The 25,843-nt window shown below is 33.9% G+C and overlaps 2 protein-coding genes and 1 non-coding gene across 3 annotated transcripts; all 3 read left to right on the forward strand.

Annotated features, from left to right (window-relative positions):
- Nucleotides 1–7,262: 7,262 nt before the first annotated feature.
- On the forward strand, nucleotides 7,263–10,692 carry LOC120087633 (histone deacetylase HDT1-like). Its single transcript, XM_039044473.1, has 10 exons — nucleotides 7,263–7,419; nucleotides 7,717–7,787; nucleotides 7,908–8,128; nucleotides 8,339–8,352; nucleotides 8,457–8,510; nucleotides 8,605–8,774; nucleotides 9,276–9,350; nucleotides 9,463–9,550; nucleotides 10,072–10,189; nucleotides 10,270–10,692. Exons 1-10 carry the CDS (start codon nucleotides 7,407–7,409, stop codon nucleotides 10,328–10,330), a joined length of 885 nt encoding a protein of 294 aa, XP_038900401.1. The 5' UTR covers nucleotides 7,263–7,406; the 3' UTR covers nucleotides 10,331–10,692.
- Nucleotides 10,693–18,964: 8,272 nt separating this feature from the next.
- On the forward strand, nucleotides 18,965–22,284 carry LOC120087740 (histone deacetylase HDT1-like). The gene is made up of 10 exons (XM_039044626.1): nucleotides 18,965–19,122; nucleotides 19,395–19,465; nucleotides 19,591–19,808; nucleotides 19,994–20,007; nucleotides 20,112–20,165; nucleotides 20,260–20,432; nucleotides 20,851–20,925; nucleotides 21,050–21,140; nucleotides 21,680–21,797; nucleotides 21,887–22,284. The coding sequence occupies exons 1-10, from the start codon at nucleotides 19,110–19,112 to the stop codon at nucleotides 21,945–21,947; spliced, it is 888 nt and encodes a 295-aa protein (XP_038900554.1). The 5' UTR covers nucleotides 18,965–19,109; the 3' UTR covers nucleotides 21,948–22,284.
- A 1,892-nt stretch (nucleotides 22,285–24,176) lies between these two features.
- Nucleotides 24,177–24,259, forward strand: TRNAL-UAA. Its single transcript has one exon. It is a non-coding gene; the product is annotated as a tRNA-Leu (tRNA).
- Nucleotides 24,260–25,843: the final 1,584 nt, after the last annotated feature.

A 25,843-nucleotide genomic window follows, 5' to 3' on the forward strand; every position in this document is an offset into this window, starting at 1 on the left:
CCGATGATGGATTTCGAGAAATTGTAATAATTTCTTACCTTCTTGAGGTGAGGAATTTTTCCTCCATTGTAATATAGTTCAATCGATGTAATTTTTCTACTTAGTTTATGGTATCATTTTTTCAAATATTGGAGTAATGAGAGATAATATAAGACATTTGTTTTAAAACTTTTTTTTTTTGTTTCAAAATGAATTTATTCAAAAAGAAAACCGATTCAAGATTTAAAAGTCAGCCACCATTTTTTAAATGGGTGTTATGGGGTGCTAACAACTTCCCCACACTCCCGAGCTCGATTATAGTTTTTGCAGACCATTTTTGTTTGAATTTTATTTAAAAAATTGTTTATTTTATTTTGGTGTCCAATCATACTATAAACAAGATTTGTGGCAACTCCTTTTTTATTTTTATTTTTTAAATTAACCCTTTTAAAGGACGTCGACCACTCCACATCGTCTTATGTGGCGACATTAATCAAGATTATTTGGTTATCTTCCTAATTTCAAGCTTCAACTGTACTCAATCCTCGTTCAAATGGCTCTACAATCACTTCATTAGCATGAATAGTTTTTTTCGAACCGACCCCTTGAACTGAGGCATTCCTTTATATAGATGAGGTTGCATGCCCACAATTCATCATTAGGCTGACAACTCACTCACTAACTAGGTCTAATCTTCTTAACCTTGGTAGTGTTAGATTGTATGTCCTAAAACTCGCAGTTTGTAATGTTAAACATTTTCTATTATCAATGAAGACGTTATTGACGTTTATTCAATAAAACTGTTGTTGAATATGTAAATTGAACTTGTAAAGACTAAATCCAATAAATTAAATATCCATGGCTATTATATGAATACTTGAACTTTATTTGGTGACATAAAGATGGATTAAGTTCGAGTAAATAGCTAAAACAGTTTATAGTATATGAATAAGATTGGGTGCCTTATTCCGGTAACACTATCGGATGTGGCTCACTATATAGTTGTTATAATTTGTTGTAAAGTGCTACAAATGAAGTGATCTTGATTCGTTTACGTAGCAACATGGGGAGCGGGGGCGTCCTATGCAATGAGTTTATATAAGATTGGACTAATAAATAAGTCACTCTTACTCTATAATGTTGTTTACTGTTTAATATTGATTGTTTCAAATCGATACCTAGGTAACTCGACCTTAATCCTTAGCTAACTATGAACTATTGTTTATTCAGGATTATCCTTAGATCTGCATAGGTGAGGGTTGGCTCCACAGCGCCGACTTAATAAGCCTCCCATTTCAGGGATAAGATCGGGTAGATAGCTGGGTACATAGGGGACAAACGGATTTCACATCTACTCGATTTAGGGATAGTAAAGAGGTTGATCCTTAAGTATTGAATCCAGGTCTTGAACAAGGGGCCCCACCCTCTCATTGGCCTGAGAGGAACTCAGTTTAGTGATTGGATCACAAATCAATTGTTCAGATCAGTAAAACTTAAGGAACAAGATGTAATATAAGAGGTAAAACAACATTTGACCACAAGATGTAATATCGGAGGTAAAACAACATTTGACCTAATCAATATTACAAACAACCTGTGAATGGTCGACTTATTAATTACGGTTAAATCAAATGGACATAAATATATCTACAGTGAGGAGAGTGCAAGTACTAAGCTATAATGTGTGTCTCGGTAGTTACTGAATATTGATTAATTCAGTTTAAAGTGTTTAGCCAATAAATCTTAAATCGTTGGAGCTCATGATCTATAGGTCCATAAAATCCCTCTACTAACTCGTAAAATTACCTTTGGATTAGTAAATTTAGTGATTTTGAAATGTTCAAAATTGAAATTAGAATTTCAATTTGAAGTGTTTAGATTTCCATTTAGGGTTTTGAAATTTGAAATGTTCAACTTCAATTTAGGATTTGGATGATTATATTCGATATAATTAACATTTAATTTATAAATTAAACGTAATCGGAGAGATTAAAATATTTAAATGTTGGTTTAAATGTTGATTAGCATGAATGAGATTCATGTGCAAATTAGATGTTTAATTAATTTAATATTTGATATTAAATAAATAATTAATTAATTTAATCTAATTATTTATTTAAATAAAACATTTTCAATTTGTAAACTAAAATTCATATTTGAATTTTTTATTAAATTTAATTTTAATAGAAAATTAAATTAAATAAAAATTGAAAATTAGCAAAAATTAGTTTGCTAATGGAGTTTTCCAATTTTTGTTAATTGAAGTGGATTCAACATAAGATCAATACCTATCCCACCATGATAATACCAATTGAAGTGTCAATCAACATTATGGCTTAGTGCTTCTATATATTAGATTCATAAATACTTCAATTTTGAAAATTGAAGATGATGTTGCAGCTGGAATTTCTGAAATTCTGTTCTCTCTCAAACCTTCTTCTTCCCTTCATCTAATTGACCTCAATTAGAGTCTCCACCACTCAAATCCAAGTTGGAGAATAACAGAGAAGAAACTTTTGGTGGTCTACTATCGATTTGAAGCTCAAATTCGTGGAAATGAGCAAGGATTGAATGTTCTTGAAACTCTCTTTTATGGAAACTATATTCATGCATGATTTGAAACTCAAATTAAATGTAGTTAGAGTACTTATTGTTTTTTATTGCTTCAATTGTATGCTTGTACATTCCGTCGGACATATGGCCCATTCAAGTCAGTGATTAAGCTGTGGTCACCACTTAAACCAACGCATGGCTCACCATCTCCTTACCATCGCATGGCGCATTCGAACATATATCCTCAAGTCATCTTGTGCCTGTCGCATTGCCTAGGGTCATCACACTAGCTTTTCCTTGCACGCCGCCTTTACCTAGCCAATGCAACCCCGCTGGCCAACACATGCATAACCTAAGTGCTTAAGGCAACTTTGCCCCTCTTCACATGTATCAGCGCCCGATTAACCTCACATGAGGTTTGGCCAACGCATGACATGCTCTCGGCCAACACTTAGCCACTCACTCCATGCCTCACGCCCATCATGCGCCCAGCCAACCTCCATGAAACATGGCTGTCGTACGCTTCAAACAACCTTCAATTATAATATAGTTCAATCGATGGAATTTATCCATTTATTTTATGGAATAATTATTCCAAATATTGGAGTAATGAAGGTAAAATAAGACATTTGTTTTAATTTTTTTTTTTTTTTGTTTCAAAATGAATTTATATATATTAAAAAAATCGATTCAAAATTTAAGATTTGACCACTGTTTTTTAAACAGGTATTGTGGGGTGCTAACACCTTCTCACACATAAACAACTCCTGACCTCAACTCTAGTGTTCGTAGACCAATTTTTTTAATTTTATTTAAAAAATTGTTTATTTCATTTCGATGTCCAATCAGACATTAAAAAGGATTGGTGGCAACTCCTTTTTATTTTCTTTTAAAATTAACCATTTTATAGGACGTCGGCTGCTACGCGTTGTCTGGGGCACGTGACAACATTAACCAAGATGATTTGGTTATCTTTCTGATTTCAAATTTCAATATGAACACAAATATATTATTATTATTTAAAATTCGTCGTCACTTGGTTGAAAAATGTAATTGATATTTGGAATTGGATTATTTGATCATCCTTTGAATTTTATATTACTTTTTCTTAAATTTCGTGATAATTATCTCTTATTTAAATTTTTTAATTTTAATTTTGATAATTTGATTAACTTCTTAATTTGAACTTTGATTTAAACTTTTTTATTTAATTTCGTGATAATCCTTTATTATTTTTTTAAAAACTTTTTATTGGATGATTTGACGTTTACTCTTGGACTTTAAACTAAACCAAAACAATTGCTTTAAAAAAAATCGTTATAATAATCTCTTAACTATTTTTTTTATTTGACTAATTGCTATATATATATATATATATATATATATATCATAATAAATTTTTATTTAATAAAAAGTTAACCTTTTTATTGATGATTAGAATAGAGTCTAATTCTAAATTTAAATTAAACCAAAACATATTACTATTATTATTTATTTGAATCGAATGATTTGATTATTCTCCTAAATTTTAAACTTTAATTTAAATCAAGTATTGTTTTTTTTTTTTTATAATTGTATCTATATTGATTTTTTAATTATTGGATGATTTTATTACTCTCCTAATTTCGATTTTTTCATATTTAATTTCAATAAAAAATAATTTTCCTATATGAATATAGGACCCTAACAACTTAATCTCTCTTGTTTTGCAACCCTTTTTTTTCTTGGTTTTAAACTTTACAATTTGGAAAACATATGCTATTATGAATTAAGAAAAATATGTGTACAAAAAATTTCTAAACAAGAAAAAAAAAAAAAAACTAGAGAGAATCGGTTAACAGAATTAAAAAATAAAAAGGGAGAGGAGAGGAAATAGTGGATGGAAAATGTGGGTTAAAATCAGCTATTTATAAAGAAAACTTAGATCTCAAATCATAGTTTGATTTTAATTTTTTTTAAAAAAACTTTATTTAATATGAAATAGAGATTATTAGAGATGATATGTGATTAAAAAAAAATAGTGAATAAGAGACTAGAGGATAAAAGTGATGGTTTTTTTTTTTTTTTCTTTAAACTTTATTTAACTTGAAGTAGATATTAGAGATAAAATGTAATTTTAAAAAAGATTTCGTGAATAAGAAGAGATCAATTAGAGGATACAATATGATTTTCCCCCTTGATTTATAGAGAGAGATAAATTATAAAAAATAAAATGGGATTTGTTAAAATATTTTTCGAGAATTAGAGATTAGAGAATAAAATGTGATTTTTAAAATTTTTCATTTTATACAACGTGGAGTAGATATTTGAAATAAATTGAGATTTTTCTAATAATTTAAATGTGTAATTACATAAGATATTTCAAATGATCATCAACTAAAAGGTACAAAGGGAGAAATTGAACGTCCTCATAATTTTTTTAGATAATATTGGTCGATATGCTAAATTGATTGACGAAAATGATTCGAATGAATAAAAAGATCCAAAAATCAATCTGAAATTTATATTATGAAAAATCTATGTATCTTAGGACATTTATGATTAAAAAAATAATAATTGTTGATTAGGCTAATAGCTAAAAACCTCATTCTGAAAATAGCTAAAAACATGTTATTGATTATAAAAATGGCCAAAAGAATATATGACGCCCTGTTTTATTTAATTCAACAGACTAAAGTACCTAGTAACAAATCCATATAATTAAAAGGTAATTGGGAAAAAAAATCAAATTAATCTTGCACTTTTCCCTAAATCTAACGATATTGAAAAGGGGAGGGAACTAGTTTGAAAATCATTATATATGCGCGAATTAATAAAAAGAAAAAAATTGGTAGTTTAATTTCAATAGAAAATCAAGATATTATATAATAAATAATAAATATATATTCGAAACTAAAAAATAAATATAATATACCAAGATTTGAATGGAAAAACAAAACTAAATAACTATCAAATTTAAAACAACAAGAGAGATAAACATGTTACAAAAAAATTGTTTCTATAAGGCGGTTTCGATGGAGATGTAAAATGGGAAATAAAAATAACGAATACATAATTGAGAATCAAGTAATTCGAATATATGAACAAATATTATTGCATCAAGTAAAGTTGAATGTAAAGATAAATTTATTAAATCAAGATAATCGAATAAATATTTAAATTCAAAACAATTTTCCTAATATGTTTTGATAATCTGAAACCCAAAAAGCTACCGGCAATTTCCTTATAAATTGCTAAAGACATTTTTCACTTTTGCAAAATTCCTTCTAAATTTTTCTTCAAGTCAATGGAGTTTTGGGGTAAGCTTAATTTTGTGGTTCCCTATTTCCATTATCTATGCTATTGTTTATGTTTTTACGACTCGTTTTTGTTTTCTGTTTCCTGTTTTTTATTTAATCGTGTTTGGTCAAAGGAATTTGTGTGAGCCATAACTAAAAAATGTCAATCGTGGGTCCACGGCTTTACGTGTTATTTAGGCAAGATAACAAGATAAATAATATTTACGGTAATAAACATTGATGACGTTTTATTAATGATTGGTCAAATGTTACCTTTATTATCTACGAGTTTTAGGGCATAAAACCTTACATATATAATGAAACACACGTGTTTTACTTCAAAATAATTATTAATTGAATGATGATTGCTGTTATATAAGTCATCGATACACTTAGAATGTTGACTGTTGTTAGATATGCTATGCTAATATACTGATATTTTACTTTTAAGTATTCACTGATCTATGTCTGATATACTCGATATAATATATTGCTATTACACTTTGAATGTCGTGCTTATGAAATGAAACACACATGCTTTATTAATATATCTCTTATTTATGTTTTTGTTCACATTTTTTTCTTGTCTTTTAAATGTTTCACATTTGTATTAACAAAACCAACATAGCTAGCCAAATAGAAAAGAAATCAATCCATTACCTTGCAAAAATTATGCTAATAATTATATTAAATTAAATTAAAATTTATAAAACCATTCTAATTAAATTGAAACTATGTGCAAAATACAAGTAAAATGAACTAAATTTGTAAGAAAGGAGACAAAAAAAAAAAAAAAAAACGTGTATTTGAAAGGAATAACCAGGTTAGGAAATTTGATTTCGTAGTTTAAATGTTAAAATTGTTCCATATTGCCCTCCCTGTATATTATTTTCAATGTTACCTATAAAAGATAAAACAAAATATAAAATGGTAACATTTTAAATTTTAGTTATAACATCTAGTCCTTATTAAATATTTTTTAAAAACATTATTAGATTTTACTACCAAGAAAACAATTTCAAATCCATAAAGAGAGAAGGAATACGGAAGGGGAAAATGGAAATATAGAAAAATTGAGAATTTTAAAATTTTTGCTATATATGCAAAAAAAAAAAAAAAAAACTTTAACTTCATTTACCATTTCTCTATTTGGTTTTGCCATCTATTACAATTTCTCTATAATAAATATATCTAAACATAAAAAAAAAAAGGGTTAAATCCGACTATATCATTAAAATATAAAAATAAAGAATTTAAGAGTAAATTTAGACGAGAGAATAATTTTCTTCAAAATTGAAATTGGTAAAATATATAGTGTTCAAGTTCAACACAAGTTGGGCCGAGATAAATTGACAAGAAGTTTTGACAGCCCAGCCCAAAAGAAAATGAGATTATTAATTAAGCCCAATCGAATCTGAGAATAAAATTTGTATTTGAAACCCTAAGGACTCAAAGAAGGTGGCGGCAATTCCCTTATAAATTGCTTCAAACTTCTTTTCCGTTTGCTTCTCTCTCATAATTGTTTCTTACACAGTGCTATACTTCTTTCATTCTCCTAAATATTTCTAAAACCCTAAATTTTTCTTCGGATCATCGATGGAGTTTTGGGGTAAGTTTCTGCTTCCATATTCCGTGGATTCTATTGTTTGTGCTATCTGATTTTATCACCGGTTTTGTTTTTTCTTTCTTCTGTATTTATCGAGACCTTTAGCATGTTTTTGAATAAATTGTTTGGTCTCTCTGCTTTTAAGCTTCTTTTGTCTCGGGGTGGGGTTGGGTACATGTTTTGCGCTAAGTCGGAAGCAGATGCATAAACTTCAATGGTTTTTGAGGGTTTTCTTAATATGTAATATTTGATTAATACTTGAGAGTATGCAGAAGTTCATAATGGTTTTTGGGATTTTAGGTGTTGAAGTTAAGCCTGGTCAGGCACTCTCTGTGAAGCCTGGAGATCAAATGTGTGTGCATCTCTCACAGGTACTGTTTTTGGTGCTGTAGTAATGGTTTATGGTTCTTTTTCCCAGTTGAATCACTGATTCTCCTTGTTTGGAATGAAACCTTCCAATGAAGCTATATTGATGAAATGTTTTTATGCAGGCGACTCTAGGTGAATTAAAGAAGGACAAAGCGAATGAACCCGTGACTGTTTTCTTGAAGATTAATGACCAGAAGCTTGTTCTGGGAATTCTCTCTGCAGAGAAGTTCCCTCAGATAGCATTTGATCTTGTGTTTGAGAAGGACTTTGAGCTCTTCCACAATGGGAAGAGTGGAAGTATTTACTGTTTGGGTTACCGGGCTCCTATGGATGACCAAGAACAATATCCTTACTTTTCAATTTGAGAATTTATATTTCCACTGTTTTGTATGGGTTTTATGATTAAGTCAATTAGCAAGCATTCTTATTTCGAAAAGGCCTGAACAAGCTATTTAATATGTTGGCATTGGTTTTTAACACTTTCTCCATTTTTCATCTACTTTTAGTATCCACTGTTTTCCTTAACCCCTGTCCCCTGTCTTCTGTATTCCACGGAAGATTATTCTGGTAAGTTTTTAAACATTCACAAATTTAGCCCCCATACAGTTCCTTTTGCATTATCGTTCAAGTTTCTGAAATTGATTAGCTGAGTATGTGTTATCTCATTGCAGATTCTGATTTTGGCTCAGAGGATGAAGAACTTGCATTGCCACCCGCTGAGAATGGTAAATGCATCTAATTATGTAATTTTATTAGTGTTTTGGTAGGAAGAAATATTCTTGGCACAGTGCTTATTGTCCAGTTAAATTTTACTTTCAGGAAAACCTAGCCAGAAAGAGAAGTCTATGGCTGGAAAAATTTTTAGTCTGAAACCTGAATCTTCAAAGAAAGCAGATGTCAAATCTCTTGAACCGAGCAAGGTGGATGGGGATGACTCTGAAGACGATGACTCCGACGAGGATGAGGATTCCGATGATGACTCTGATGAGGTGGTTTTTATGAGTTTCTTTCTCTTTTGTTGTATTCTGGGTGCTGTGATTTAAGAAAGGGAGCGAGCTGCCCTTTCTCCCTGGACCCATTTTCTTAGTTTTCCCCCCCTAATTCCTCTAGTTTTTTTCATAGGAAACCAACAAATTACTGCTCTTTTTCCCCAAACTGATGGATCAAAGATAAATTTATTAAAATTTCGATTTGGTGTGCCTTTCAAAACATGGCTCTGAGGAAATAAATACGAAGCTCTAAAACATTTTTGTTCTCACGATCTGGAGTTTTATATTGTGACGGGACTTTTAAAATTTTAGTATTTAGGGTCTAGGGAATGCAGCACCATCTTTTTTGGTGACCAATTTAGGTCTTCAACTGTCTCTGCAACTTGATTGTGGCATCCCCAGCTTTATCTTTGTGAATCCATTCTGTTAAGCTACTGTGAGGATATTGTTAGATAATGAAATTTCCTTGTTTATCTTAATAGTGCTGTTGATGAATGGCAGGAAATGCTCGGATCTGACAGTGGCTCTGACAATGAAGATGACGGTACTGATAGTGATGAGGAGACACCAAAGAAGGTGTGTTTCAATCCTAATTCAACTTCTACTTGTAGCAATTTATTTGAAAATTTGAAATATCTATATTTATTCTTTCTTTTAGCATGCTTATCACCATGTGTTCTTTTTGTAGGTTCAATTGGACAAGAAGAGGCCAAACGAGTCTGCCTCCAAGACCCCTGTTTCTAAGAAGGCAAAGTTAGCTTCGGCTGAGAAGACTGGTGATTTCCTTTAACCATTCATTTGTTTCATACAAACATTAATAAGCATTATTCCAATGATAACAGAACAGTATTAAGTATTTTACTTTTGAGTAGTTTGGTTTTTCATTTTGGTTCTGCACATCTAGAAAACGACAATGTCTCTTATTTTCAAATAGGGATCAAAATGAACTAGAGTTGAAAGGATCAAAATGATCAAAAGTTGAAAGTATATCTGTCTAGTTTAATCTCTGAGTTAGTTAAACATATGTTAAAAGTATAAAGCACAAAAATGAACTAAAGCTAAAGATAATGGGAGAAAGTAGTATTTAAACCTTACTATTTAATATTATGTATCTATTATTAGTGCTGGATGTATCTAACCATTTCCAGACTGTCTAGAATGTCATATACAGATATATTTTCCTTTTATTTATCTAGTGAAGATGTAATGTTAGTCTAGCCTTTGAAGTGGACCGTTTTAGGTTCTAAATTTTGACTCAAATCAGTGCTGAACATGTTAATTGTTTGTTCCGTGCCAGAATCAAAGAAGGGGGGCCATACTGCCACTCCCCACCCTGCCAAGAAACTTGTGAAAACTCCCGGCAAGGCCGAGACACCAAAATCCAGTGGCCAGTTTTCTTGCAAATCCTGTGACAGGCATGTTTGTCTTTAAAGATTACTCAGTCAACTGAAGGGGTTCTGAGGTTGCTTATGTCATTCCTCTGCTGTTTTTTCAGGTCATTTGGTTCTGATGGCGCCCTTCAGTCACACAGTAAAGCTAAGCATGGTGGTAAGTGAAAGGAAAGAGGAAGTGATAAACGATAACATATTATTTTGCAGCTCCAATATGTTAACTTTCTAGGTAGGATGAGATTTCGGCTGAGATTGTGTTGAGCGTTTGGACCATAAAACAAGATGCGATTGTTTGGTGCACATTGAAGAGGAGGAATTTTGTTCGATTTAATGTACCATTTGCTGTCTGTAGTTCATATTATATATATTTTTCTTCTTGGAATAGTGTTATCTGGGTTGGCATCCGTTTTAGGGATTTTCGATATCATTGTTTTGGAAAACCTATATTCCTAGAATGTTTTTATTTCCATTCCCTACCTATCGGTGAGATGTATACGAATTCATTTGGATTGGACTTGGTGATGGAATCGAAATTATTTCGAAAAAATATTTTGATTATACTTTGGTATTCTTGACGTGTTCAATTGCTTATTTAGACGATGAGCATGACTGATTAATGACTAATGTCATTAGTAAATAGTAACTGGTTGTATTAAAAAATTATTTGAATTCAATATTTTTTTGTTGGGTACTAAAGTGGAAATTTGATGATTTATATGGGTCGATAACTTGTATCTTAAAAAGAATGGAAAAGGGATTAGTTTATAACAAGCTATTGGTACAACTATTATTATGTATATGCTTGAATCAATTGACTGTATATATTATATTTAAAAAATAGCAAAGTGAAATTAAGTTTTGGAAAATGTATATAATCACTGCTAACAACAAAATTGGAGCGTGCTAGTTGAATTGTTGCTTAGAGCAACCTGTAAGTTTAAATAGGATAACAGAAGACTACAAATATGACATGAGATTACATGAATTAAAGAAATTGATGACAATTACATGGATAGATTAGGTGTTCATATATGATGTTTTACTCCGGTCCAATGGTAATAAATTAATAATAATTTGAAAAGTAGGTATGATTTGATTATATTTGCCTATACTGACACATGAGGTCTCCGAGTCCTCTGGCGTGGTTATTAGACTCCATGACTAAAACCCTTCGTCGTGCTCTTCAAAACTAACTTAAACCAATGTATTTACTCATTTTAGAGTCTGGTATACTTTTAGCATTTCAAAAAAAGTTATATATAATATATAAAACTTTATAAAGTTGTAATTTCAATAGTTAGTTCTTTTCTAAATTTAATTTCAACCTTTTTATATTTACAACATATTTAAATATTTAAAACTTTCTTACTTTTAAAACCACTTGCGTAAAATAATGTAGTAATTGTTTTTTTAATAGTGATTTTTACAATATAATAAATAAATATTATATAGTTACCATCAACTTTTAAAAGTTAGATAATGTAACAATTTATTTTAACGATCCAATATTATATTTTTTGGGGAAAAAAACAAAAATCTTATGTCTAGTACAAAGAGAGAATGTTATAGTAATTAAATTATGGAATTAATATGTTAATATCCCGGTATTATAATACACGTAATGTAATAATTTTATTCTAATGTTATTATTGAAGAAACTCTAATTACATAGGACCTTTGAGCGGAAGCGAATCGTCGAAATCCCATTGTGAATGAATGCATGCGTTTACAGTCATGCAAAACAGATTACGCACAATACTTAAATTACAACATGCTTCTTAAATGAAAACAAAGAGTGATTATACCTTTGAAGAATCCTTCTTCAAGTATATCACTCGATCAAACTCGCTCATGAACACAACGAACAACTCGATCTCCCTCGAACAAGTAACAACTCGATCCTCGACCTAACCAGAAACTACCATTAGATTACCTTGGTATTCTTAGTGTGAGAATCTAGGATTGGTGAGCTCTGGCTTATTTTGGTTAGAGGGGAGATTTAGAGTGGAGGAGGAAGATTATCGAGTAAACAACAACACTATCGTGTAGAAGAGAAAGTCTATCGCATAGACAAGTTGGCTCGATCGTTTAGATGTAAAGACTATCGTATAGTCTCTGAAGCTATCGTGTAGTAACTCGATAGTATATAGGATATCTTGTCACTTGTTAATCACTTCTCTCGGAATAATTAGAAAATATTTTTCTTTTATCCCACTTTTTCCATAAAAACCGTATAACTACCCACTAAGGGTGGGTATGGAGAAAAATGTATTAATTATCATATAATTAATAAATTATAAATAAATATGAAAACTAACTTATCATATTATATTTATAACTTACAGTTTTAATATTGCATCTATACAATATATAAACCATAGTTTTTTTTCTCTTTATTTTATGGCATTTAATATAAGTCATATTTATATTAAATTTAATAAATACAAATCTTATTCATAGAAATTATATTTGAATCATATTCAAATATTAGTTCCTCCAATCAAACATTAATGTATCAAATAAATTATGTCAATTATATCATATATAATCAAATTCCCTCTTGTTAACCCAAAATCTGATTCTCAACTTGAATCCATTGAGCTACCAAGGGGACCTTATAGACCTGTAGCTTGAAGCTCCAACGGTGTGTAAATAATTAATTAAACTCTTTAATCACATTATCTACCATCCGTTAATTGTCGAGTACTCCACTAAAGACCGATAGTTGCACTCTTTGTACTACAAATATATTTTTGTGTCCATTGGATATAACCAATAAACATAACGATGACCCTTCACAAATCGCTCGTAAGTACAGTTGGACCAAATTACCGTTTTGCCCCTATAGTTACATTTAACTCATTAAGTACCACTGATTCCTTTAATGAACAATAGATCATAGCCCTACTATGACTAAATCCCTCTCGGGCAAATAGAGGATGTGGCACCACATTGCCCAAAACCCAGAATCAACCCTTAATTGAGCAATTTATCTACTTACCCCTGCTTCGGGGAAAGAGTGAATTTCATCTTGTGTAGTTAAGTTCCAAGCTCCCCAATCGGACGAATCCCCAAAGTGGTAGGTTTGAGTCGACGATTTGGCCACTTGCACCCATGCAAATAAAGGACCGCCTTCATAGGCAAGAATTCTCAACTCACTCAGGATTAAGGTCATGTTACCTATGGTCATCCTAGTAAAATGAAAGTCTCTGTCATGAACGATTGTAACGACTCGACCCCCTAGGACTTAAGTTAGGCTGTTACTAAATACATGCATGCATAAAACTCAAAACGACACTCGGTTATGGCGAAATAAATGCTAATTGAACAAGGTAAGTTCAAAAGTCTTTCATTAAATTCAAATACTAAAACAATAGTAGGGTACCCATAAATCATAAAGGATAATAAATAAGTCTAAAAAACAATTCTTAAAAGTAAGTCTTAAGCATCAAAACTAAAAGTTAAGAGGAATACGAAAAGAACTTTAAATCTTATGAGCGGAAGCATAAAAACTAGTCCCAGTGGCCGATCACGAATTTTGCTTGTCCATCGCCGGTGCATCTCTACCCTTACTTAAAACAACAACATGAGAAATAATGAGTATAAAATACTCAGTAAGTAACCCCACTACTAGGGTCAGGCTGGGCATCTATGTTCTCTAGATACCCACCTTTGGTGAAACATATAAATTGCTCTAGTCCTCATGGGACACATACATACATGAAAAACTGAGTTATATTCTACTGTAGTTAAATATGCCCACTATCTCTAGTAAGTCTCGTAGGACCCACAACCTTTGGTGAATCCCGAAGGAAACACAATCTCTTACACACGCATGGTTATGCATACACCTCTTTCGTATACACATAACCCACTTAATGTGTACCTCTTTCGTACACATGGTTAAGTATACACCTAACGTACCGAGTATGTACCTCTTTCATATATCTAGTTATGTATACACCTCTTTCGTATACACATAACCCACTGAATGTGTACCTTTTTCGTACACTTGGTTAAGTCTACACCTCTTTCATATACACCTAATCTACTGAGTATGTACCTCTTTCGTACACCCCAGATCCTCTCTATAAATGTAGAGATGCGTATCTCTTTCGTACACATGGTTACATATACACCTCTTTCGTATATACATAACCCATTGAGTGTGTACCTCTTTCGTACACCCTAGTACTCTCTAGGTATGTATCACTTTCATACACACCAACCCTAGTACATCTCTTTCATATATTAGTGCCTTTGGGCGTGCATCATTTTTATGCAGTCACATAGTCTGGAAAGGAAAAAAGAACCGTCTGCATGCTCATTGTTATAAACCCTTGGGTTCGTTTTCAAATTTTCGCCCACCGGATAGTTCGCGCACAAAATCTGGGCACCGAGGCACCCTGCAGGCCCTAAAAGCACCAAACTAGCTCCGTTCCAAAAAACATGTGCACAACTTTTTTCTCATCGTTTTGAACCCCTACGGTACGTTTTCAAATTTTTGCCCGCCCGAAAAGTTCGCACACAAAAACTGAGCCCAGGGTAACCCCGTCGAGCCGATAGCCATTTTGGCATCAAACGAGCTCCGTTCCCCAAACCGTCTGCGCGCACGAATTTTTCTCATCGTTTGAATCTCTGGGTCCGTTTCAAAATTTTCGCCCGCCAGAAAGTTCGCGCTAAAAACTGGACCCCAGGGCACCCCTGCCAGGTCCGATAGTCGTTTGGGGCACCAAACGAGCTCTGTTCCAAAACTGTCTACGTGCACGACTTTTTCTCATTTCTGAACCCGGGTCCATTCAAATTTTCGCCCGCCCGATAGTTCACACACAAAAAACTGGGCCCCAGGGTACCCCCACCGGGCCGGATAGCGTTTGGGGCACCAAACGAGCTATGTTCCCAAAATCGTCTGTGGCACGGCTTTTTTCTCATCGTTCTGAACCCCTGGGTCCGTTGTCAAATTTTCGCCCGCCGGAAAGTTCGCGCACAAAAACGGGCCTCATACCACACCCCGCTGGGCCCGATAGCCATTGGGGCACCAAACGAGCTCCGTTACTAAAATTGTTGCGTGCACGACTTTTTTTCATCGTTCTGAACCCCTGGGTATGTTTTCAAATTTTCGCCCGTCGGAAAGTTCACGCACAGAAACTCGGCCCTCGGCACCCCGCCTGGCCCGACAGCCGTTTGGGGCATCAACAAAGCTCTGTTCCCAAATCTGTCTATGTACGACGTTTTTGGGTCTGTTTTCAAATTTTCGCCCGCACTAAAGTTCTCGCACAAAAACTAGACCCCGACCCCCGCCAGGCTCGATAGCCGTTGGGACACGAAACATGCTCCGTTCCCAAAACCGTTTGCGCGCACAGCTTTTTCTCATCGTTCTGAACCCCTGGGTCCGTTTTTTAAAATTTTCGCCCGCTGGAAAGTTTGCGCACAAAAACTGGGGCCCCAGGCCACACCCGCCTGGCCTGATAGCCGTTTGGGGTATCAAACGAGCTTCGTTCCCAAACACGTCTAGGGACACGGATTTTTTTCATCGTTCTGAACCCCTGGGTCTGTTTTCAAATTTTCGCCCGCCAAAAGTTCACGCACAAAAACTGGGCCCCAGGCATCCCCACCGGACCCGATAGCCATTGGGGCACCAAACGAGCATCGTTCCTAAAATCGTCTGCGCACGACCTTTTCTCATCGTTCCGAACCACTGTGTCCGTTTCAAAATTTTACCCGCTGGAAAGTTCACGCACAAAAACTAGGTCCGGAGCACCCTCGTCGGGACGATAGCCGTTTGGGGCACCAACGAGCTCCGTTTCAAATCGCTCGCTAGAAAGCTCGCGCAAAAAATTGGGCCCGGGGCACCCTGTCGGGCCCGATAGTCGTTTGGGGCACCAAACGAAATCCGTTCCAAAAACGTCTGCGCGCACGACTTTTTCTCACCGTTCTGAACCTCTGGGTCCGTTTTTCAAATTTTTGCCCGTCGGAAAGTTCTCGCACAAAAACTGGGACCCCGGCACCCCCGCCGGTAGCTGTTTGCACCAAACGAGTTCAGTTCTCAAAACTGTCTGTGCGCTCGGCTTGTTCGAACCGTGGTTTTTAAAATTTTCTCCCTCCGAAAAAGTCGCGCACAAAAAACTGGTCCCCGAGGCATTCGTCGAGCCCGATAGCCGTTTTGGGCACCAAATGAGCTCCGTTCCCAAAATTGTCTGCAAGCACGGCCTTTTCTCATCATTCTAAACCCCCTGTTCAATCTTTCGCCTGCCGGAAAGTTACGTACAAAAATTGGGTCTTGAGGCACCCTACTGTGTCCGATAGCCGTTTGGGACCAAAGTAGCTCCGTTCCTAAAACTGTCTGCGCACACGGCCTTTTCTCATCGTTTCTGAACTCCAAATTTCGCCCACCGGAAAGTTCCCCCGAACAAAAATTGGGTCCCGGGGCACCCTTGTTGGGCACGATAGCCGTTTGGGGCACCAAACAAGCTCCGTTCCCTAATCTGCGCACGGTCTTTTCTATTGTTCTGAACCCCTTGGTCCATTTACAAATTTTCGCCCGCAGAAGCGGTTGCGCACAAAAATTGGGCCCGGGGCACCCCCGTCGGGCCCGCTAGTCTTTGGGGCACTAAATGATCAAAAACCGTCTGCGCACACGACTTTTTCTTATCGTTCTGAACCCATGGGTCCATTTTTCAAATTTCACCTACCGGAAAGTTTTGCGCACAAACAAATTGGCCCAGTAATAGCCGTTTGGGCACCAAACAAGCTCCGTTCCCAAAACCGTTTTCACACGTCATTTTCTCATCGTTCTGAACCCTTGGGTTTGTTTTCAAATTTTCGCCCGCCGGAAAGTTCGCACACAAAAATTGGGAGCTGGGGCCATTTGGGGCACCAAATGAGCTCCGTTCCCAAAACCGTCTATGCGCATGACCTTTTTTCATCGTTCTGAACCCCAAATTTTTGCCCCGCCAGAAAGTTTGTGCAAAAAAATGGGACTCCGGGCTCCCTCGATGAGCACGATAGTCGTTTGGGGCACCAAACGAGTTTCGTTCCCAAAACTGACTGCACGCACGACTTTTTCTCATTGTTCTTAACCTCTTGGGTCCGTTTTCAAATTTTCGCTCGCCGGAGAGTTCGCTCACAAAAATTGAGCCCGATAGCCGTTTAGGGCACTAAACGAGCTCCGTTCCCAAAATCGTCTGCGCGCACAGTCTTGTCTCATAATTCTGAACCCTTGGGTTCGTTTTCAAATTTTCGCATGCCAGAAAGTTCGCGCACAAAAATTGGGCCCCAGGGCACTCTTGCTGGGCCTGATAGCCGTTTGGGGCACCAAACGAGCTCCGTTCCCAAAACCTTATGCGTTTTTTTTATTGAGAATACATAACTAAGAAGAATTTTGTATTGAGAATACATAACTAAGAAGAATATACGTGAAAAAACAAGAGAAATTCTCTACTTTTCCCTATTCCCAATTACACAAAAGAGCCCACACATCTTAATCTCTTGTCCTGAAAATAGCAAAGACTCTGAGTGGTTGTGTTGAAGGAAGTTGCCTCACCGTATTATCTTGTTAGAAGGAAGAATTGTTGTACATTGAGTTCCAGAGAAAATATCGTGTCGTTCGTGAATTGGAGAGGAAACATCGTGAAGAGGAATTCTACAAGGGCAAGCAATTTGTTTCTTTTTTATTCCTCTAGAACATATGTTCAATTTTTAATACGTTTATCCTATGAATCTGTATGTTCCTTTTCTGAATTTTGTGTTTTTCAAACTAATTATCAAATGCACGATATTCACATGCTTCCACTAGGAATTCGATTCCTTCATACTTTTAGTAGAGAAACGATAGGAGCTCGTGTTGATAACATGTTGTGAAATTGAGTAGCAAAACAAGGCATCACGGAGAACGAATATTGAGAAATAATAATAATAAATAAATAAATAAATAACTAATTTAATATAATGAAAGAAAATTAGAAAATCAAATTGAAAAATTATGAAATTATGTAAGTTGGAATATCTCAAATTTTGTTCTCAAATAATCTATATATTCAAACTCACCCAATGGAACAAAGTGGTATTCCTTATTCTTTTGCGTACCGAAAGAATAAGAATATACGAGATTTTGACGCTAAAGTCGTTGGATGGGGTCAGGTGAGCAGCCTTTGACTTTTTTCTTATGCGTCTACGATTAGGATTTCTCAATCTCGTCTACTAACAAAACGTCGAAAGTCAAATTAACGATTCCTCGATTGTGCGACTTCTTTCTTCCTTTCTTCAGGTATCTATCATAGACAACAAAGGCACAAATTTGACAGGAATACCTGCACCCGTAGCTCCCATCATCACATCCATCTTATATAATTTATTTTTGATCGAGCATTTCGGGGGAGTTTTCCCCAATTCACACACGCTCATTATTCTCATTTCATCTTTGTGCCCATCTATTTATAAGTTGGAAAGTAGGAGGTGAATTTATTTTGACACTAATAACATGCAATTACAAGACACATGCACTAAGTCATATGAGCAACGATGAAACATATGTTCTTTTTAGGACACATGGCATTACTGGATATCTAGTTTTTATTATAATGTTTATAATACAATTAAATAATTGTTACAATTAACATTTTCACATTGTTAATTGTCTTTTAATAAACATAATAAGCATGAAAATCCAACACAGGCCAATCTCAATGGGCCGAGATAAACGGACAACCAATTTTGCAGCCCAGCCCAAAAGAAAATGAATAATTAAGCCCAATCAAATTTGAGAACAAAATTTGTCACTCGGCGATTTGAAACCCTAAGAACCCAAAGAACCTGGCGGCAATTCCCTTATAAATTGCTTCAAACTTTTTTCACCTTCTTTTTCTCTCGTTGTTCCTTCTTAGTCATACTTCTTCCCTTCTCCTAAATATTTCTAAAACCCTAAATCTTGCCTCCGGCACTATCAATGGAGTTTTGGGGTAAGTTTCTGGTTCCATATTCCATCTATGCTATTGTTTATGTTATCTGTTTTTTGTTTCAGTCTTTCTTCTGTATTTATTCAAGAGCTTTAGCAAGTTTTTGAATATATTGCTTGGTTTCTCTTGGCCTGGGATGGCGGTGGGTACGTATTTTAGGCTAAGTCGGGAGCAGATGCATAAACTTTAATGGTTTTTGAGGGATATCTTAGTATGTAATATTTGATTAATACTTGAGAGTATGTAAAAGTTCATAATGTTTTTTGGGATTTTAGGTGTTGAAGTTAAGCCTGGTCAGGCACTGTCTGTGAAGCCTGGAGATCAAAAGTATGTGCACATATCACAGGTACTGTTTTTGGTCCTGTAGTAATGGTAGTTATATTTGGGTTCTTTTCCCAGTTGAATCACTGATTCTCTTGTTTGGAATGGACCTTTCCAATGGAGCTAAATTGATGAAATGTTTTTATGCAGTTGACTGTAGGTGAAGTAAAGAAGGACAAGAATGAACCCGTGACTGTTTTCTTGAAGATTAATGACCAGAAGTTTCCTCTGGGAATTCTCTCTGCAGAGAAGTTCCCTCAGATACCATTTGATCTTGTGTTTGAGAAGGAATTTGAGCTCTCCCACAATGGGAAGAGTGGAAGTATTTACTGTTTGGGTTACCGGGCTTCTATTGAGGACCAAGAACAATATCCTTACTTTTCAAATCGAGAATTTATATTTCCACCGCTTTGCATGGGTTTTATGATTAAGTCAATTAGCAAGCTTTCTTATTTTGGAGCTGCCTGAACAAGTTATTTTATACAATGGTATTTGTTTTTAACAATCGTTTTCCTTTTTCCTTAACTCTTATTCCCCGTCTTCTGTTTTCCACGGAAGATTATTCTGGTAAGTTTTAACACACTCACAAATTTATCCCCCAGACAGTTCCTCTCACATTGTTGTTCGTGTTTCTGAAATCGATTAGCTGAGTATGTGTGATCTCATTTCAGATTCTGAGTTTGGCTCAGAGGATGAAGAACTTGCATTGCCACCTGCCGAGAATGGTAAATGCATCTGATTATTGAAATATGATAATGTTTTGGTGGTAAGAAATATTCTTGGCACAGTGCTTATTATTGGGTCAAAATTTACTTTCAGGAAAACCTAGCCAGAAGGAGAAGTCTGTTGCTGGAAATGTTTTAAGTGTGAAACCTGAATCTTCAAAGAAAGCAGATGATAAGTCTGTTGAGCCTAGCAAGGGGGATGAGGATGAATCTGAAGATGATGATGACTCCGATGATGATGAGGATTCCGATGATGAGTCTGATGAGGTGGTTTAAATGAGATTCTTTCACTTCTGTTATATTCTAGGTTCGGTGGTTGAGATGAGCATTCTAAAAAATGCTTAGGTGGTGCCTTTATGAAAATTGCCCCTTGGTGTGCTTTTCAAACCATGGCTTTGAGGAAGTTGATATGAGGCTCTAAACATATTTGTCCTTAGATGTTATAAATCTGGAGTTTTATATTGTGAGGTGGCTCTTAAATTTTACCCGTTAAGGTAGTTGTTAGTGTCTAAGGAAGGCATCTTATTTGCCATGGTGACCAACTTAGCGATTCAATTGTTTCTCAATTTGATTGTGCCATTGTCCCAGCTGTATCTTTGTGAATCCTTTCTGATAAGTTGCTGAGGATTTTGCTAGGTGAAAAAAATTTCTTGTTTATCTTAATAGTGCTATTGATGAACGGCAGGAAATGCTTGGAGATGACAGTGGCTCTGATGATGAAGATGATAGTTCTGAAAGTGACGAGGAGACACCGAAGAAGGTGCGTTTTAATCCTAATTTAACTTCTATTTGTAGTTGTCAATTTGAAAATTTGAAAAATCTATATTTATTCTCCTATATATTTTTTTCTAGCATTATTTTTATCAGCTCTTGTTCTTTTGTAGGTTAATGAATCGGCCAAGAAGAGGTCAATTGAGTCTGCCTCCAAGACCCCTGTTTCTAAGAAGGCAAAGTTAGCTTCGGCTGAGAAAACTGGTGATTTCATTGAACTATTCATTTATTTCATACTAACATTACTAAGCATTATTTCAATGATGGCTGAACAGTATTTTACTTTTAGGCTTAAATATTACTCTGGTGTGAGTTGTTTTGGTTCATTTCTAGTCCTTTTAACATTCTGGTCTCTGTACTTCTAATTTTTTTTTTAAACTTTTGGTCTCCCTACGTTTAAAATTGACAATTGGGATCTCTTAGTTTCAAATAGGGAACAACAAGAACAAAAGTTGAAGTATATAGGCATAGGCGTAGTTTAATATTTTTTGAGTTAGATGAACAAATATTAAAAGTATAAGGATAATAAACCAAGGCTGAAGATGATGGGCTAAAGTAGTATTTAAACCTTACTTTTAAGATTATGAATGTATCTACCCGTATCCAGAGCCATCTAGATTGTAATATTCAATTATCTTTTCTCTTTCTTTATTGAGTAGCCTCGCTTTAGAAGTGGACCATTTTAGCTTCCAAAATTTGACTAAAATTAGTGCTAAACTTGTTAGTTGTTTGTTGCCTTCCAGATTCGAAGAAGGGAGGTCATACTGCGACTCCCCACCCTGCCAAGAAACCAGTGAAAACACCTGGCAAGGCAGAGTCTCCAAAATCTGTAGGCCAGTTTTCTTGCAAATCCTGCGATAGGTATGTTTGTCTTTATTGATTACTTAGTGTCAATGGAGGAAGGGGGGTCCCCTGCGGTTGCTGATGCCTTTTGTTCTGCTGTTTTTTAGGTCATTTGGGTCTGATGGTGCTCTTCAGTCACACAGTAAAGCTAAGCATGGTGGTAAATGAAAGGAAAGAAGTGAAGAATGATAACATATTATTTTGCAGCTTCAATATGTTAATCTCTAGGTAGGTTGCGATCTTGGCGGAGATTTTGTGTTGAGCGTTTTGATCGTAAAACGATATGCGATTGTTTGTTCACATTGAGGAAAAAGAATTTAGCTTGATTTATGTATCTTTTGGGGCAAATTACTGTCTTAGTTCATAGATATATTTTTTTTCTTAGCGATGTGTTTTGGTTGGCATCTGTTAGGACTTAAATATCATTATTTTGGTACACCTATATTTTGTCTTTTTTCCCCTTTCTTTCAAGTGAATGGAAGCCAAAATTTTTGTCCTTCAAATAGTCTCATTTGGTTATTATGATCGTAGGGAATGTTTGGTTGACTTGGAAATTGTCTATTTATGTAAACATTAGAGGTGTGATTTTTTGAAGTGGGGGATAGAACCTCTCGACTTTTTAAGATGGAAGGTTACGTCAATATCTATGATTTAAGATATTGATTCTTTTGATTTATGGATACTTTCATCCCTAATTTACTTTACCTTATTATCTAAAGGTGAGATTTATAATACAAATTTATTTAGAATAGACTTTGTAAAGAAATTAAAATGTGTGTTTGTAAAAGAATATTTTTTTGAGAAGATATTTAGACTCGTGTATTTTTTAATGCAGGAATGTTCAACTACATATTTAGACTACAACAAACATAACTCAATAATAAATTGTATGTGTGTTGTGCTAAATGAGTTTTTTTAGTATAATAATTGTGGAGTGAGAGATTGAATTATTTGAACTATTGAACTCTTGGAATAAGAGAGTGCTTGAATGACTGTTTGACAGAATAGAAATTAGTTCAATACGTCTTTCAGAAGAGAAATTAGTTCAATAATCTTTTGATCATACTCTTGAGCTTGAATGATTGTTTGACGATGACCGTCTACCTTATGAAATAACCTTTAGATATGGATCAATGCTAGTTTTATGTTTTGTGCCACTATATTGTTCAAGCATTGAAATAAAGAGATTATATCTATTTAAGTTGTACAATTAAAAACCTTAAACTTGAATGATTTTGTGATTATTGTTTGGGATTGATTCTAAAATAGTTAATATCATTGTTAATTTTTTTTATTATGTTTGGAGACATTCTAAAATGGTTATTTTCATTGTTAAATTAATTTTGAGTGATTAAAGATGTATTTCAAAGTAGTTTTTTTAGACAAATTGAATCAAAACAGTAAAAGACGTAAGTCACGTTTAACAAATTCAAAATCACTGATTTTCATATACTAACTTAGTGTATTATGATATGTGGGAATGTACCCATTTGTTTGAAGAAATATATCGCTCTAAAGATGAACCTCGTGGTACTCAATCCCACAAAATGAGGGTAAGCATGAGTCTCTCAATGTTCATGTGTTGGGATTAATCATCATAATTGGGGTAAGTAGTTGAAAAAAATTGACAATCACACCTTGAAATTCAATCGACCTGAACATATGAACTCAACTCAATTAATCTAAAAAATTTATAATCTCGATCAAGATATTAAAAGTTTGAGTCATCTCGCATAATGTTGACCTAAAAAAATTGCAAATTTCAAAACCACCATTAAACTAGAAGAATTATTTCAATCAGACACTCTTTTAAGTATAAATCTATCACAATGTTGATATCGAAAAATGAACAAACAATAAATAAGTCTTTTTGGAGAAAATTATGAAGCGTCCTACAAAACAAAGAAAAAAAACACCGTTGTGGTGTCAGAACATTGACATTCTAATGCTCAAGTTAGTAATGGTTTGGAGAATAACAAATAGTGTAACTAATTGATAAATAATAACTCAACATCAAAGGGGGTTAAAAATTCTCCATACAAAGTTGGTGGCCTAACACCACACCGTTTTATTTTTTTTTGTTTTCAAAGAGTGTAATCACATTACCTTTGCTAAAAATACAAACTTAAAGGTTGATCCATTTTTCGATATCAAACAATAATCAATAATAAATATAAAATCCTTTTGAGTGGTTAATAATAAAACTTATAAAAGTATAGTTTTAAGAAATGAGGTTAAATTGAAAGCTATAGAATGATTTATGAGTTCGATTATAACAATCAATATAGTGTGGGGATGGCTGATTGGTTGCTGCATTTTGTAACATTTAAGGATTTATTGTAAAATTTTGTTACATAACATAATGTAAATATAGTAAATAATTTAATGTACAAAATAGCTGGTTTGCCCGAGTGGTTAAGGGGGAAGACTTAAGATCTTCTGCACATAAGTGCGCGTGGGTTCGAACCCCACAGCCAGCAGTTTATTTTATCTCCTCTCTATATTATTTAAAATGCTAATTACAAATTTAGTTTTTATAATTCATAAATCTACTAGCCGCACAATTAAAAATTCAAAGTTTCATTGGATAATATTTAAATTTATATTTAAAAGAGTAGTTATTTTTTTTTTAAAAAAAATCGTAGGGATCATTTTTTACTGATTTACATATTTCTTAAGTACAAAATTGAAATTTAAACTCCGTTTGGTAATCATTTTTTTTTTAAAATTAAGTCTATTTCCTCCTCGTTTCTTGAATTGATTTGCATCTTTTTTAAGTACAATGATCGAATTGTTAGCCAAATTCCAAAAACAAAAATAACTTTTTAAAAACGGGTTTTTCTTTAGTTTTCAAAATCTAACTTGTTTTTTTTAACCATTTGAAAGAGGTAAATAACAAAAGAAGAAATTTTGAGGTGAAAGTAGTGTCTACAGACTTAATTTTCAATGACAAAAACTCAAAAACCAAATAGTTATCAAACGGGGCCTTAGTAATCTATTCGACACAAAATTGAAAGTCTAGAAACTAATTATTAGACTCAACGTTAAAAGTCTGAAGACCCACTAGACACTTTTAAACCTTTAGTAATATAATATAAAATAGACACAAACCTCCCAATTTTAGAAAACTTCAAAATTTAGAAATTTAACTTGACATTGAAGTTATTTTGAGTGCAAAATTATATACTTTCAATTGAACCAACTTCTACCACATTTTTTTGCAACTTCTATTCTATTTCAGAAAAAAAGTCCACATATCCAAATTATGGCCTACTTTAAGCTTAAATTCAGCAATGCTCACATATTCCCTTGGGTTGGGTAAATTACATAATTCAATTTCATATGAGTTAGTTTTCTTAAAAGGGTTGTATTGATTGTATTGGTGCCAACTGCCAATGATTGTCAATGATAAAAGATAGATTTTTTTTGAAATTCAGGTTAAATTTCAATCCATTTTTTTCTTGTTACTCCCTTTTTCTCAATTATATCAGATGACTTAAAAAGGTGTTTTTTTTTTTTGACAGATATTTAGTAATAAAGAGAACGAGATCTCACAGATTGAAGTCAAACACAAATAAAATATAATTGAAAAAATTATTAGAAAAATAAAGACAAAAGACACCACAAATCACACAAAAAGAAAAGCTCACGACCTAACTTAGACTCTCTACTATCATATTTTTCAATATATTAAACTTGTTATCCACAACCAAGATTACGATATTGACGTCGATATTGATATCAAAATTTTGATTTTATAGATATATCGATATCTAGGAATATTTTTGTAAATAAAAAAAATGTAACAATTATTTAAATTAATAATTAGATTTCTTCTTTTTCAAAAAAAAACTTTCAAACTAAGTTATACATATTGCTATTAGTGTATATCTTCACATTGAGATTAATGGATAATATATTTATGTTTTATATGTATTTATAAAAGGTATCAATTAATCCTTAATATTGATGTCGAATCCTCTGTTGGAACCTAATGTCAACTATTGTGTCGTGGATGAACCCACTGCCTTGAACGCAAAATCACGTGACCTCAGTGCTAAATT

The sequence above is a fragment of the Benincasa hispida genome, chromosome 10, assembly GCF_009727055.1.
Source record: "Benincasa hispida cultivar B227 chromosome 10, ASM972705v1, whole genome shotgun sequence".
In the NCBI taxonomy this organism is placed as follows: Eukaryota; Viridiplantae; Streptophyta; class Magnoliopsida; order Cucurbitales; family Cucurbitaceae; genus Benincasa; species Benincasa hispida.

Excerpts from the sequence above, each read along its gene's own strand:
- LOC120087740 (XM_039044626.1), top strand. Across the intron at positions 20,926-21,049 it reads ACGAGGAGACACCGAAGAAG|GTTAATGAATCGGCCAAGAA; the intron begins GTGCGTTTTAAT and ends GTTCTTTTGTAG. Across the intron at positions 21,798-21,886 it reads TCTTGCAAATCCTGCGATAG|GTCATTTGGGTCTGATGGTG; the intron begins GTATGTTTGTCT and ends GCTGTTTTTTAG.
- LOC120087633 (XM_039044473.1), top strand. Across the intron at positions 8,775-9,275 it reads CCGATGATGACTCTGATGAG|GAAATGCTCGGATCTGACAG; the intron begins GTGGTTTTTATG and ends GATGAATGGCAG. Across the intron at positions 9,551-10,071 it reads AGCTTCGGCTGAGAAGACTG|AATCAAAGAAGGGGGGCCAT; the intron begins GTGATTTCCTTT and ends GTTCCGTGCCAG.